This window comes from Heliangelus exortis, chromosome 1, assembly GCF_036169615.1.
Source record: "Heliangelus exortis chromosome 1, bHelExo1.hap1, whole genome shotgun sequence".
NCBI lineage: Eukaryota > Metazoa > Chordata > Aves > Apodiformes > Trochilidae > Heliangelus > Heliangelus exortis.
The window spans coordinates 119,299,548-119,315,758 of NC_092422.1; the positions used below are offsets into that span (position 1 = coordinate 119,299,548).

The following is a 16,211-nucleotide window of genomic DNA, read 5'->3' on the forward strand; positions in this document are numbered from 1 at the left end:
TGCCCTTCAGCCCCACCCATTTCCGGCTGGGGCAGGCCCTAATTAGTGGGCACACCTGGGCCTAAGCTCCCAGATCATTATCGGCGACACCTGGAGACTTGTGGTTCTCACTACATATATATATATATACATATATATATATATACCATAGAATATCAGGTTGGAAGGGACCTCAAGGATCGACCCCTCCAATATTACTGTTTATATGATATGCCTCAGCACACAAACAAGATGAGACAAAACTTTCCAAAGTGGGGGAATCTACCACTTTCCCTGGAAGACCATTCCAATGTCTGACTCTCTTCATAGTGAAATTTTTTCCCCTAGTGTTAAGTCAGAATATCCCCAGGAGATCCACAGGCAGATAACTTACACACACACACACACACACACACACATGCATGCAAGTACACAACGTGGATCCCTCTGGTGGCTGAGCTCAGATACTCAGTCTGCCCACCATCTGCCTGGGCCCCTTGTTCGGTCCAGTTGCTGGCACCTGGATCTATGCACCCTCGAGGCTGCAGCCCCACTCTAGTGGCTGGACCTGAGCACCCACTCATGTGCAGAGTGGGTAACTCCAGTAAATAGCCTTCAAAATGCAGTCTCTGCATTCTCTGCATTCATAACTTTTCTTTGGAAAAAAATTTCCATTGAGATGTTACACTGTTTGGCATCCTGCTCTTCTTTATATGTACTTTGTATACACTCAGCATACTTTAGGCACTTCTATCTACTACTCTTTATATACATGTGGAAGAAATAGCTTTTTTTAAACACATAGAATATTTTATTTTTGTGTATTTTTATACCAAATTCATTTTGCTCATTTTTTTTAGACTATACAGTTTTTAAACTATAGAATGTCAGTCAGTTTGAGGTGCAGAAACAGCCGTGCAGTTGTGAATCACACTGAAACGAGAGCACTCGAGTTAATGATAAGTGTACCACAGAGCACAGCTGAGGAATAAAACTGTTCTTCAGTGTGGTTGCCTTGCACTGGCAATGTCATGGACGCTCAGTTTGCATTCCTTATTTTGGTCACTAGATGTCACGAGCACAGCACTTCACAAGTATTTGGCTTTCAAATAGTTACTTGTAAGTTGTCTTGGCAAGTCTCCCATTCTAACATCGCCTACCATTTGCGTTATTTAAAGCTTCAGGAACAGGATTCTGTTGTGAATCGTGTAGACATTAAGAACAACCACATCCTCTTCTACCTTCAGCAGGTAAGGTTTCTTTTTGGTCTTATTAAATTGGAAGTTAAGAACAGCTAAAAGAACAATGTCATTAACAGCAGATTAGCAATGCACAGGTTTTAAAAATATAAAAGGACTGCACTCATGCCAACATCCAGAATATAAAGGGATAATGTATTGGAAAGGGATATGTATGTAAAGGGGTATGTATTTGTTATTTTTGTGAAGAATACTTTGTGATTAAATAGCATTTCACAAGCGTAGCTAAATTGCATTCCATGTTGCAAAATTTCCCAGTCTTCATAATATTCTTCAGCATCTAAGTGATGCTTCTCATCAGTTCATCTGAGAGTGTTTTACAGGGAGTTGCTATCATCCCTTCCCTTTCAGAGAGATTTCTGTATGAAAAGAATATCTCTCATACATCAATGACATTAAAAAAGGGGACAAGAGAGGAAAAAGAAAATCAAACACAAGGGATCTTAAAATACCAAGGGAAGGAAAGAGGAAGCAAAAATAATGAGAAATAATATCTAGCTCTGAAACACTACTTTTTAATTATTTGGTCTCCAAGGAACTAATAAGGAAGATTTGAGTATTTGAGTCAGCATTTTGGATTCACATAGAAGCTGAGATGCTGAGATGTCAAAAGTTTACCCAGCAGGGAGCCAGTACTACAGAAAGTTCTCCAAAGCCCCTGTCCAGGACTTCATTCCTATAAAGAGATCAGCAGGATAAAAACAAGGACAAAGAGAGAAAAGAACAGGGGCTCAGTCCCAGGCGTGCAGAAAACTTGAAGATGAGGAAGATGAGCAAGGAGGAAAGTTTGGGACAATTGGCTGCAAGAGTGTGGGATGAGGAGCCAAACGACAAGGGAGGATGGGGATTCCAGTTCAATGAGAAAAGCAGGAAGAAGATTTATAGGGATACTGAAGGTGATTTTAACTGGGAAAAGGCAAGGAAAGAAACCAACAGCAGCTTTCAGGGAGAGGATAAATGCTGATGTGCTGAAAGCTGCAATAGCCAGGGAATAGTTGGGGTAAATGGCAGTGGAAATACGAAGAGGAAGAAACAAAATAGCACACAAAACCAAACAAAATAACACACAAAAACAAAAAAACCCCAAACATATTTAGCAGCAGCTTTTAAACAATTATCTGATCTGGCATCAAGTTACAGGGGAGAATTGTAGAATGGCACTGTGTCGCCCAGACTGACCCAGAAATGCAACTGTTCAATCTTAGCCTCAAGGATAGGTATGAAAAGAAGAAGCCTGATGGATTTTCTTGTCTTGCCATTTCCAGGTCTCCCAGAAGGAAATTAGTTTCTCTTTCAGTGTGGAGCAAAGCCTGCCTGTCTCAGATATCAAACCAGTGCCTGTGCATATGTACGATTACTATGAAACAGGTAGGTGACCTCAGTAGGTTGGAACAAAACCTGTAAAATCAAAGTACTGATCTCATCATTTATAAGGTGCGGACAATGCATTTTCCCTTCCTCTCTGTGTGCAAGCTTCTCTTTTCTGTATTTGCTGACTTTGTTTCTCAGAGGAATCAAATGGATAGAAAGCTAGAAATTCTGCTGCTTTTGACTGCAAAGCTGCAAAGGGTTTGCAGAACCACAGACATTTTCTGCCTCCCTGTCTCCCCATTTCTTCTTTCATTCCAACATAAAGCACATTAGAATGTTTTGTGTCAGGAATTGCTATCCTACAAGCTACATATAGAAAAAAGCATGGTTCCACTGTCTTTCTACAATTTGAACACAATGGTTAAAATCCATAACTCAAAGGTGTTCCTGACAAGCCTGAACTGGCTTCTATTGTATTTTTGCTTTATATTGTCATAGCAGGCTTCAGTCAAATAACTGTTACTTTAGTGGAATTTAAATACTTAAGTAGGAATGACAGTCCCACTGAACCCACTTAAGAGGAGTTTAAGCATCTAACTAGAAAATCAAGCACCTGGCTACCTTTCTTGATCTGGTCTCAAGGAACCAAAATTACATCAGACATTATTCATTTGTGGGATTAATATTATCAAAACTGTGGCTCAGGTTCCCCCATGCTTTTCTCAAGCTTGGGACAACCTTTGGAAACTGCATCCCACCAGATGAGCAGTAGTATTGAGAGAATTGACCCTGAAGTGAATGTTCTGCCATCTGATCCACATCCTGCGTGGTCACAGCAATGATGTGTCCCAACAAACATGGCCAGAGGAATGCCTTTGGCTCTGACTTGCACCTCTGCAATTTGGTATCTTGACAAATGAAAGTCTACCACAAAACTATCAAATGTTTTCTGATTCACAATGTGTTAATCACAGGTGCACATGGACTGGGCTCAGAATGATTTCTCACTCTCATGCACAACATTTTCCTCTTTTTTCCAGATGAATATGCTCTTGCAGAATACAAAGCACCCTGCTCCTCAGCTTCCCACTGAAATCGGATATGTGCCTGAAGAAGTAATGGTTCAAAAGGTATCAGGCAAGCATTTGTACAGGAAAAAGAGGATTACATACTTGGTTGTTTCTGGAAGGGCAGTGAAAAGCATGTAGAAGAATGAGAAATGCACAAATCTCAAATTGCAGTGGATCAGAATGACCCATTCTGGCCCGCATTTCAAAAAAGCTTGAGGTCAGTGTGGATCAGAAACTCCAGGCAAAGTGTTTTTCCTAATGAGGGAGATACTGTGCAAATGTTAACCCTGAGCATCCATTGCTTTGGAAACTTATGACATAAATTCCAATGGGAGTTCTGTATAAAGGTAAACTCCCATATCATATATTCTTGGCCACAAATTCCTCTTGAGAAACACAAGATTAGGAGAATAATCCACTGCTGCCACTTCTGTAGATTTCATTTGGTTTGGTCTTTCCATTTATCCTGAAGAAAGATTCTGAAATTACTTTGATTCTCATGAGTTTCAGTGACTGAGCTGAACAATTAACAGATGTTAGAATTCTAGTCACAGGAATACAACTTTCATGCAGTTTTTAAATCTGTTTAGAAAGCAAGTTTTTCTCTAATTAACATCTCCTATTTTACTGTTCTTTGTAATAAAGCTTCTGATTGACAGTTCTGTTTGTCCCAGTGTCTACTGCTTGTTGTATCTAGAACTGGGTGTTGTAAGGTGTTTCATAAGCTTAAAAATTCATACCTTGGACAGGTCTATCAATGACAATGACATCCTGACATCTTGTGACACAGACAGGATTGGGTCCTTGGCATATGTGATGGAAGCTTTCTATCCAAAGCCTAGCAGTGGGAAAAACTTGACACCTGTAACAGAGAAACTCTGAAAAGGGCTCAGGGAGGAATAATGGATGCAATGATGCCCTTGGAGGGAGAAAAGGGGGAAGATTCAGAGGCAGTGAGAAATTAAGAGAGCCTCAAGGAGTTTATGATGGGGTGGCAAAGTACAAGAAATTCCCTGTCCTGCTCTCTATATTTAGCAAACAGGTGGAGCAGACAGCCACACACTGTGGCTACTGTCCCTCGCAGTCTGCACTGACCTGACAGGACCCTCATCCTGATCAGGTCATAGTGGTGCAAGAACAGAGAAAACATCCACTTATCCATAATAATTTGAACAGACAACTGTCAGTTGAGTAGTATCACTGAACTGCTCTTTCTTCAGACAAGGTGTTAGGCATAGCCCTGTTTACAATCTTGGAAGGAACTTGCTCATTTATAATGAAAACTGGCTTCTCAAAGCAGACTGTGTTTCCTACAAATACTTTACTCAACAGCAGTGTGTTTGCTGTGAGGGAGACCCAGCCCTCTGTATGCTCTGAGAGTACTGTTCAGTAGGGTGTCAGGTTTGCCCAGAGATGGAAACTAATCCTACTGCACTGAACAGTGCAGGAACCTTTGTGCTAAGGCAGCCATGTCAGAGACACACAGGCTTAATGCAGTCCCCAAAAGATGCAAAAGAAATTTGGAAGCTGTAAAAGAACAGAAATGTTTTGGAAGGGGACTGTGGTAAACATCAACTAAAACATCTTGTTCTAAGCAGAACCATGAAGTAGAGATCCACAACTCAGAGCTAAAGACAGCTGCAAAGGAAAAATCTTCACTATCTTCCCAGATCCTCAGCACTGGACTGAAGGATGCAAACTCTGTAAAATGAGGAAAACCACTGAACTGTGTATTGGTATGCATGACCCAGCCAACAGAAGACATCCAGAGCTGCAGGCAGACATGTCCATCAGGTCTGCCTTCATTGCACTGTAAAGGGCAGTTCTCCAGGAGGTTCCCTTAGGAAAGACCCAAGGGGTGGGAGAGAAAGAAATTAAGGATATTTTACATGAAAGCTGTAAAAATGTAACCTATCATCCCCAAAACAACTTTTTCTTTTTTATGTCTTCCACCAACTTCCACATACTTTCAAAAAAGAACTCTGAAGTGATTTAACAGGATGTATTTCTGCTGCAATAAGATCCCAGAGCCTGAAAGTCAGTGAAGGCTTACTGAGATCACTTTTCTTGCTGCATCCAGGACAAATATGTGCCACTTGTCCCTGACCAACAAAATCTCAATGCTAGGGACTATCTGTACTGATCTTTCAACCACATTGTGTGAGTCAATGTTTTTCTGCAGGGGTTTTCCCCTGTGAGCCACACATTAACAAATGTATACACAAGCATATGTACAGAAATGAGCCTAGGAGTACTGGGTACTATCTAGGATGAGAAATAGTCCAAACTGTGGCATTTCACATCTTCTGAAAGTCCATCCTTTTCTTCTTCATGGAAATCCATTTCTATTTCCTCACATGGCCTGTGAAGTTGTAGTTGTACACAATTTGAACTGTACTCTGAAGACATGAAGGACATAAAAATAAATAAGTCTACTGTACAATTAAACATCTCTCCTCACAACGTCACAGTATCTGCTGAGTCTCAACTTTCAGCCATTTCCGTTTCTTCTCTGTGAAGATGGTATCCTACATGAAGGCAAAGAATAGCTTTGGGTATACCCTAGCTGTCTCTGCTAGGTCTTGCATCAACAGATGCAGACAAATCCAAATCCTTTTGCCCAGTTCTGGGTGAGGAAGCCATGAACAAGCTGAAGTCTGGAGGTTAAATGGCCTATTTATGTCCATAGTCTGCTTCACCATTAGCTGCTCTGACTTTTGCATCATGTCACCCACAGACTAGGGCCTTGTGTCCAAAAAGGGAGGGGACTTCACAAGTAATCTCTACCACAGATAAACATCCTTACCACTGGATATCTAGTGCAGAGGAGGCACAAGCACATACACCAACCCTCAGAACTCCCTTCCTGGGTGCCTTTCATGTGCATTTGGTGGTCTGAGATAAAGGGAGAGTTTCTGCAGATCAGCTATCAGGAGGGTGTTCAATTTGAGAGAGACACTGAGGTCCAGGCAAAAGAAAAGAAGACTTAATCAGTGCAGCAACACTAAGACCAAGGTAACTTTGGGAAAGAGCTGGAGAGTTTCTCTAAACATCTGATGAATGGAGCATATGACCCTAAGGCTTTTCATGAATTTAGATCCTGGATGATGTGAGCCAAGTGTCTTAACATCTCTGAGAGCCTACCCCATTCTATGACATCTCAGCTTTCTAACTACACCACCTGGCATGAGGAATGTATCAGATTTTCATGTAGTAACAGTGTGCATGCAGGTGAGCTTGAAGGGGCACTTTGATGCATAAACCAACATTTATAAGCACATGTCATGTAATCAATATTTTGGGGTACTTCTCCTAGGATGGACGGGAATATGGAAATGGAGTTCTCTGCTCTTTTGGGGTTGAATTTTAGCTTTGCTTTATTGAGGGACAGGAGTAGTTTCTTTCCTGACAATTCTGGTGCAATTCAATGCAGTGCCACCGGTGGAAGTTTCTACCTTTTTCAAAAAATAATGATGTTTTCAGAAAAGGATATCATGAGGTTAGTTTCTTTCATCTCTTCCGGTTCTGCTCAAAAGGTTCTGTCCTTATAATTTCTTTTCCCATCAGAAGCACCCCCAGAGCACAATGCTTGCATGAAACCTGTGGGTAACTTGCTAGAGGTGAACACACGATGAGGAATCAGCTGTAATTCTGAAGATGTTAAGGTGCTAGAGCTGCTTTTCAGTGACCCCAAACTCCCCCTGCTCTCCTACCCCTGTCAGAAGAAAAGATTGTGTGAGCTTCAAGAGGGGTCAGTCAGGCTAGTTCAATCCACCTTCTTCAGCTGTGTACACTCAGGACTGCTGATAAACAAAAGCCTTTGTTTAATGCCATTACAGTGAATAGCCAACTGCAAGCCTGGTCAGATGGAAACTGATATGAAATGCATATGCTTTCAAAAGCACAGCATTTAAATTTTGCTACAAATTTCCAAAACACAAGGCTGAAAGGGAGTGGCTGGGACAATGTCAGTGGTATCTAGCAAAATCTGTATTTTATAGACCTCTATAACTCTTTTACCTCCATCAAAACTAGTCACCCAAGCTTTTTCTCATGGCTCTTGAAACATGCAAAGTTGCTGATGCAGGAACTCAGAAATCTGCTATCCTTAATGCAAGTCAGACAAGTTGAACTACGTCCTGCACTCTCACTGCGTTGAGATTTTAATTTTGTTTTCCAGAGGTAAAAATAGAGCTTAGAAGCTGTTTGGCCTGAGTTCACTGGAATATATATATATATTTCTCTAACTCATGCATTACATTTGAGAAATTTGGCCACTGCCATGTTAAGCTGTTTCACGTTCTTCCCCCTTACATGTTGCTACCCAAGAAATTTTACTTAGAATTGATTTATAAGCTCCATAAGAAAGTCTTGATTTTTAAATGATGCAAAGAACTAGAGGTTGCACATCAGACTACAGTAGAAATCTACCATGTGTGGTAGCAAGTATGACACTTTGCTATTGTTCAGGCAGTTGTACATTACACCTTCTTTCCCTGTATTTCTCTTCTCCACATGACTGAGCCACCCAAACTCTAGCAATGCTGCAAGGGGAACATCTTCCTGTGGAAAGAACTGATGAAAATCTTAATTGAAGTGGTGAAGTAAAGAATAGACTGAAGTTGCAGAGCAGGTACGGAAGAAATATCTAGAAAAGCCACGTATGCATGAGAGATCAGTTTGGGAGCGTGGGAAGTTTCTCACTCTTGATGCTTTAGACAAGTCAGTAGAAGTCATGTTAATGTCAACCTTTTCCATAAAATAATGTTGCAATCTTCGGGTCCTATCTCAGCCAGACAATTCAAAGGCTCATTTCTGTATTCTTTGCAGTCTGTGTCCTGAAATGTCAATGGTGGAGACCTTTTTTCCATGTAAAGAACTAGGAAGGTGTCACGATCCGAGTTATTATTTATATTTTGTTTACGCGGAAATTTCAGCCACTACTCATAGACGACGCGTGAGTTTACAAAACAACCAGGCTTTATGATTTAAACAAGTTCAAAGGATTTATTTAGGATTTATACAATTAGTTACTTGGGAGAGAAGAGTCGTTAAGAAGAGAAAAGAAAGAGGGTAATTGAGATGTTATTACCGTCCGCCGGCCTTGGCCTCTGGCTGTGGTCGGGTGCGTAGGGTCTGTCGCTCCTGCCGCTTCTCTGTCCCGTAGCTGGAGCCGAAGTGCCGAGAGAGGGGGGGTCCAGAAGAAAGCCGCCTCGCCGCTTTCCGCTTGGGCCTTCAGAGCTGCTTCCCGCCTTTTTGCGCCGAGCTGGCTGGAGTTTGTAGTCACAGGAGCTGGCTTCCACGTGTCCTTCTGAGCTGCTGGCTCCACCGAGCTACTGGCTGCTCTGAGCTGCAACGTCTTCGGTTCTTATGGGGCGATTTTTATACAGGAAAAGAAAAGGGGTCCCCTTTTTGCATAAGTCCCTGATACATACAGATTTCCCGACTTCCCGGAGATGAGTCATCCTTATCTTTTAGTCTTTTTGGATGTCCTGCTACCTTCATCGTTTCCATCATGCACCAGGAGACAACCTGATAAGTATTCTTATCTTTTAGGTGTATGTCAGGCATATGGTGAGGTAAACATATGTTAATTGACAAAATGTTGCAACATAGCAGGGAGAAAGAAAAAAAAAATTGATTCAAGAGACAAATTTTTGTATTTTTAAAGTGTTTACATCAGAAGGTACAGTAATCCTCACTTCTCTTAAAGACAGTGGATTCCCTCACACTGGACAGTTTTAAGACTCAGCCTGACAGGGTGCTGGGCCACCTCATTTAAACAGTATTATTACATAGAAAGGCCAGACCAGATGATTCTTGAGGTCCCTTCCAGCCTGGCATTCTATGATTCTTAATCTGGTTGCTATAGTTAGAAAACTCCTTGAGAAATGTAAAGCTACCATGAATCAATCTTCCCTTTAACTTTCAGTGGAAGAAAAGGTCACTCATCTGCTCCCACTTCTTCCAGCAGTTCCTATGGGATTCATCTGCTGCAGTTGATGATAATGTGACAGGAGAATCTCTGGAGGCTTTCCTCTCAGGTGTGAACAGCCAGGGCTCTGCAGGTGTTTTGTGTAATAGCAAGGCACTGCTGCTCCCCTCAGGCTAGCAACCTGGGGTGACATTAGACACAGATGTGGCACTCCAGTTACTCCCTTATCTCCACCCAGTGCTCTCAAGCAGTGAGTTTTGCCTAGCAGTGGTTGTTCAAGAGGCAGTACCCTTAAAAACACCTAGCTCTAAAAAACACCTAGTTCTTAAAAACACCTATTCTATTCTATAGTTCTTGAAAAGGGAAAGCTATGCAATGAGGACTCTCTGACTCTCCCTTTGCCTGATGCTGGCTTGTTTGCCCTGAATCAACTGAGAAACCTCAACTGCTTGGGAAGATAATAGAAGATAATACAGAATGACAGCTCTTCATGAAGGACACATCTTCCAACTTGTTCTGTACAGGGCTCAATAGTTCAGCACACAGCTACAGAATATATTATCACTGGAGGAGAAATAGCCTTTATGTATGGGGAATGAATCCAAAAAAACTTTTCAGGCATAAGGTCAGGGGTCGAAGGCGCAAACAGGCTCTCTCTGGGGGACATCCTTTAAGTAGTGCAATTAATATACTGGGTAACATAAGAGTATTGTTGTGCTGCCAAGTAGATAATAATAACAGATAAAGGGAGAGAAAGCTGCAGGCTGTGTGAATAGCATTTGCATGCCTCCCATAATGTGTCTGGAACAGGTTCAATTTCTGATAAGTCATGCTGGAAAGAAAAAGCCTTTGCAAAAACAAAAATGGATTTAGAAGATAAATGGTCAGTGTTAAAAAGCTCAAAGTGATGCCCTTGCACTCACAAAGGGATTGAATCTTCCAAGATTTAGTGTTATCAACCAGTTGCAAGAGACTCCTAGGTCCATGTTCGTTTTTACATTCTAGTCTTAGCAACATCATGCCCAAACAGAAGACAAACTTGAAAAAAACCAGAAGACATAGCACCTGCTCTTAAAGCTGTATGTCTCATTTCTCAGATTCTTCTTTGAAATCTTGGTTCTGCAGGTAACCACACTAAGATCCACACTTCCCTTATTAGGGCATCTGGAACAGCCATGCAGCATTTTCCCCAAAAATATGTCTGAGAAATGAAGTGGAAATCCTGGCAAAGTGGTATTTCATTTGGCACAGGTCCATACCTCAGAGCTGCATTCATGTAGTCAAATACAAAGAAGCATATAAAGACATTACTCCTCCACAATTCCCTTCTCACAGACAGCCCAGCATGCTGTTCAGAGGAATGGTTCAGGCCTGTTATATCAATAGGGACAGCAGCTCCACAAAAGGACTTGAGGGGACAATTGTGCCAGTAAAGCCCTTGCAGACTCTTGTAGTCTGGTGACTGAGATCCCAAGTGGAAGTAAAACTCCTGGATGACCCTCTCAAATCACTACAGAGAAGGAGGCTGCTCTGCTTGAAATTAGTGGAGGGGAGAAGAGGAAAATAAAAGGGCAGCCTCTAATACAGAGATTTTTTGTTACAATGTACTTGTGAGGTGCTTCTGAAAAAGGAAATTAAAATGCATGTTTTACATAAAGCAGAGAAAAGACACTGCAATATGGAAACCCCAGACAGCTACTTCTTTCAACATGTGACTGGTACAGGTTGTGACTCAAAGCAAATGCCTCTGCCTGCAGAGTGCAGAAGTTACAGCTCAGAAGAGAGGAAGGTTGTGCACAGAGGCTGAAAGGTCAGAGAATGGGTTTGGCAGTCTTCAGCATGCTAGAGATGACTGTTTTGGCCTCAAATACCTTTCTGGCAGCAGGAGAGCAAATACATGGCAACATCACGTGCAGATGGTGTCAGCGTCTGTTAGACAAGATAATTTGTCAGTACCAGCCATGAGCTGACAGCCAGCATGGGAGGTTTCGGGTGGGAGCCTGAAGTTAGTCTGGTTGTCTCACCAGAGCAGAGGGCTTAAGGAGCTGTATTTTTTTAATTACCATGCCAGTTGTTCCCCTCTTGACACACCTTGTCATTTTTTTCCCTTTCTCTCTCTAATAAAACGTGATTTACATTTGCAACTATGAAGGATGAACTTAACAAATACCAGAAATTTTTTGTGAGGCTTGTTTAAGGGTTTTATTACTGAACTCTTTACATTTGAACCCAGCCCTTGATGCTGCCTATCAAGACCTAGCAAAAAGGATTGTTGGATAACCCTTGGTCCGTTCCATACAAGGACAGTAAAAGAGCAAAGCACTCCCAAAAAAGGGCAAACTAACTTGATAGCCTTATAGGCTTATGCAGGTGTAATAACACCAGTTATACTCCAGCTTTACTCACCCTTGACTGGCACATTCGCCAGCAAAACTGCACAGCAAACACAGTCTCAATACTTTAGCTCATACAGACCTATTGCTGCTCAGACCTTAGCTTGTTTGAATGCTTGAATAAAGCTCTCAGTTTTGAAAATAAGTTCTGGATGATGCATCCACACTCACAAGTCACTGGCATAACAGTATCCCTACAACTGGCAGACCTTTGCAAACCATCTTTTACACTGCTGCCTTCTCCAGTAGTGAAAACACCATAGACCACTGAAAAAAAAATTGCATCCCACCCCATCCCACCATTTTGTTGAAAGAAATCCCATCGCTGAGCAAAATCATTGCAAGATGTGACAATTCCTTTACGGATACATTTGTTTTCTTTAATGAACTCACCATCCTCTTGGTTTGCAGAGCTGCTACATCACTTTGCCAAAACCCGAGTCCTAGAACAATGAAAGAAATCTTGTATGCTTGACTGGAGACCTTATTGACCAAGAAGAACTTTACTTGTAGTTACCATATTTCAACATTGTTTCCCAACCACCTGGGTCAAACCAAGCATTTCGACCTTTAGTATGCCTAAACCAATTGTTACAATCTAATCTACTTTAAAAAGGTTTATAGCAAGCAGTCATAATCATAGTCAGAGATAGCTTCAGTGCTTTTCAATTCATTTTTGTAATGACTGAGATTCTTTGCACTGATCCTCCTTCGAAAGTAGCAATTAGCCCATTTCCAAGGGCTAATTCGTTCGTGTCTTCACCACAAAGATATTTCTACAGTTCTTGCAGACACATCCAAGTTGACTGCCAGCTGGGGTGCTGCTAGCAAGGCAAACATGGAACTCCTCAAGTGAGTTTAGACAGAAGTCATGCCACTAACTAGTGCAATGCTCAGCTAGCTTGCTCCTCTGCTAGGCTACACAAAATCCCTCAGAATTACCACTCTCCTCTCCACCACTGCTTCAGCCGAGCACAAGAATGGGTGCTTAATGACAACAAAATGCAAGAGAAAGAAAAGTAGCATAATGAAATGAAACACAAGCAACTACAAATACTGCAAGAAGAGGAGAAAACACGGAGCTTCAGAGATGACTAAAATTTTCCTAGAGTCAATTTAAGACTCTCACAAGAAAACAACTAGGGCTCCTTGCAATAATAGTGAGTGAAATTTGAGGTCAGGTCATTCCTTGACACAGAAATCACTGTGACCAGTTTTCTGTGAAGAAAATTTTGCAGTTGAGTAGTATTACTATAGTCTATCATAGTAAGACAGCTTTATTTGTAAAGGTAAGCTTTTACTTACAGAAGATTACCAGTATAGAAGATAAAATAAATCACAGCCATAAAGAAACAACGTTTACAACCTAAATACATGTGCAGCAGTGCTTTTTAAGTGGCAGAAAGTTATCTATACCCAGCTGGTGGGTTGTTTCTTCACAAAGTTAACTAAATCAATCATTTTATTCTACTGTTGCCAGGGCCCCCTCCCTTTGCTCTTCATCTGCTAACACATGAATATAGCTGAGGGTGGTGCTACTACTAAACAAGACTAACTGAAGTCTCAAGATATCACTTAAATGACATTCAAAATTAGGCTGTAAACCAATTCATTTTCAATTAAAAACACAAGATAATCCATCTGTATACAGATATTTCTCCAACATTACTTCACAGTTCCTCATAAATGCCTAGAAGGATCAATGGTTTCCTCCAAAATCTCCTGGGAAGGAATCATGCTGCTGCTTATCTCCAAGAAATTTGAATGACAGAGGATCGAGGAGAGCATCCTGTATGCCTTCTGTGTGAACGTGTGGGGAGGAAGCTTAGAGTAACTTAGGTGCCAGACAGCTGACTCAGTTCTTCCATTAGGGAAGAAAAGAACCCCAAATACAATCTCTTAACCTGGTTAAAGTCGCATCTCTCATATCCTTACAGACCAGTCTCCACACCCTTCTTGTACATATACAGATGAGTTCAACAAAATTATTGTGATTTGAAGAACAAGGAGATGCATCCAGCAATAAAACCAAAAAATCCCAACCAACCAAACAAAGAAAAAAAAACACAAATGCAAAAAAAAACCCCAAACCCAAACATTGATTTTGTAAATATTTGTCCTGAAAATAATGCTTTTGTTGTATCCAGTGGCATGCTGTTTGATTTTCCTCTGAAAGACAAATTATTATATGTTATAGCCAAGAAGGTGAGCTGACCTATAATTTCCTTTATTGTGGTAGGGTGTAGTGACTTCTTTTCATCCAGGGTATTTGTTTGATTGCAAACATATCAGTCCAATAACTTCTCTGCTCCAGATAATTTCATTTCATGTTTGCTTATTTCATTACTGGATGCAACTTCTGCATTCTGGTTAGTGGAGTGTTTAAACCAGTGCAGTAAATTATTTAAATATAGGATGTGTGGATCATTTTTGTCCTGAATTTGGTTACCATTCAGAAGGCATGTATACACAGAAGGCATTGTAGCCAGTGCCAGTTCTTGGAGATACCAGTGTGGACTTTCTAACCAGAGCTACGATCCAATCCATATTTGGGACACAAAATTTGCTTATGGTAGAAGTAAGTTATACACAACTATCCTCCTCTAGCTATACAACCTTTGAATGTCACTTAACACTTTTAATTTTAATTTCAAAAGCAGCCTCATAAAACTTCTCACTGCATCAGGATGTGGACTGTGATGATTATCAGATTGGTTTGTTCAGGGTGAATAATTTGCTATGTCGCAATAAATTCATAACTACCTGAGAAAGCCAAGAAGAGCAAGAACACGTGATAGTGATAATCTGCTCTTTTTTACAATGTGACCTCAAGGTCAAGATTTTGCCAGTGAATTTCTGTTCCTGACAGCTCCTGATGTGGGTATCCCTTTACAGAGAGAAGCAAACCTGATCCCTAGTGAAGCTCCTCAACTGTAGAAGCTGGTAGAGGCCCCTGTTTTAACAGAAATGACAGGGAGATGGTCTTTCAGCCAAGAGCATCGATCTGTTGTCTGTGGTCTAAGCCTCTAGCAGATTCTATGCTTCTATGGTAGCTACCATTCCCTGCATTGCACACTATCAAGAAAAGAGACAGTCACACGACCTATCAGGAGAGCAGAATAAAACATGCTCTTGTGCAGGTACTCTGCCTTTAAAGCCACACATCTCTCACTTCAGGTCTACAAAATTTACCCCTGTGATAACACACAATGGTGGGTTGACTCCAGCCATCAGCCAAGCAGCAAACTCCACCTTTTGATCGGTGCCCTTTGCCGGGGGGAGACGATAGAAAGAAGGCAAAAAGATTTATAGGTTGAGGCAGGAATAGTTTAGTAAGGAAAGCAAAAAGTGCATGTGAAAGAGAAGTAAGAGAAGGTATTTGTTCTCTACATCTCATTGACATGCGTATGTCCAACCACTTTTTTGAGAATCTGGGCCAGCCTCAGTATGCATAGCAGTTGCTTTGGAAAACAAATGCTGCAACCTCAAATGTCCCTCCCCTCAAAGGAGTCTTTTGCCTCCTTTTCCCCACCTTTTATTGCTGAGCATGATGGCATAGAGTATAGGATATCCCTTTGTTCAGTTTGGGTCATCCGTCTCAGCTGTGTCCCCTCCCAGTCTCTTGCCCACCTCCTGCCTACTGGCTTATGGATGGGAGCACAGGCACTGTTCAGTGATAGCAAGTACACTGGTGTGTTATGAACATTGTTATAGCCACAAATAAAAAGAACAGCACATATAGGCTACTCTGAAGAAAAATGACCTAGTAACTTCATCCCAGACAGAACCAGTATCAATATAGTGGAAAAAAAATAATTAGTTACCAAACAACTGCTTTCCAGCTTTTCTTTTCTTCTGGGGAGCAGAGCAGAACAGAATGCTTTACTTTCTCTTTAAAGCACAAGACAACAAAATAAGGAGGAAATCCTTTTTTAACTTGAAATAAGGCCTTTGACTTAAAGCAGAATTTCCCCCCGACTACCTTCCCAATTAACTTCCACACAGATACAAAAACTATAATTGTGGAATACTAGCAAATTTATGTGTCTAATTTCAAGCTGAAATGAGGCAAGCTTCAACACCACTGCAAAATTCTGAGTGGCCAAAGTGGAAATAGTTAAGACTTTTTAAGCCTCTTTCTGCCTCTGGCTTCTCTGTTACCTCATCTCTTTAATATTCAAAAATATCTATCAAGCAAGACAAAAGAAAGGCAGAATCAGGTGTCAAAGTCCAGAGTGTTAGTCTGTGAATCCAGATTGTAACT

General features: G+C 41.2%; 1 protein-coding gene across 1 annotated transcript in view; it reads left to right on the top strand.

The window, feature by feature from the left end:
* The window catches only part of LOC139804645 (ovostatin-like), a 29,810-nt gene extending 25,533 nt beyond the window's left edge, over positions 1-4,277 (top strand). Inside the window, exons 33-35 of the mRNA XM_071762108.1 lie at positions 1,158-1,229; positions 2,504-2,606; positions 3,590-4,277. Coding sequence (XP_071618209.1) covers positions 1,158-1,229; positions 2,504-2,606; positions 3,590-3,642 — 228 coding nt within the window. The 3' untranslated portion in view covers positions 3,643-4,277. The remainder of the gene's footprint in view (positions 1-1,157; positions 1,230-2,503; positions 2,607-3,589) is intronic.
* The last annotated feature ends 11,934 nt before the right edge of the window (positions 4,278-16,211 follow it).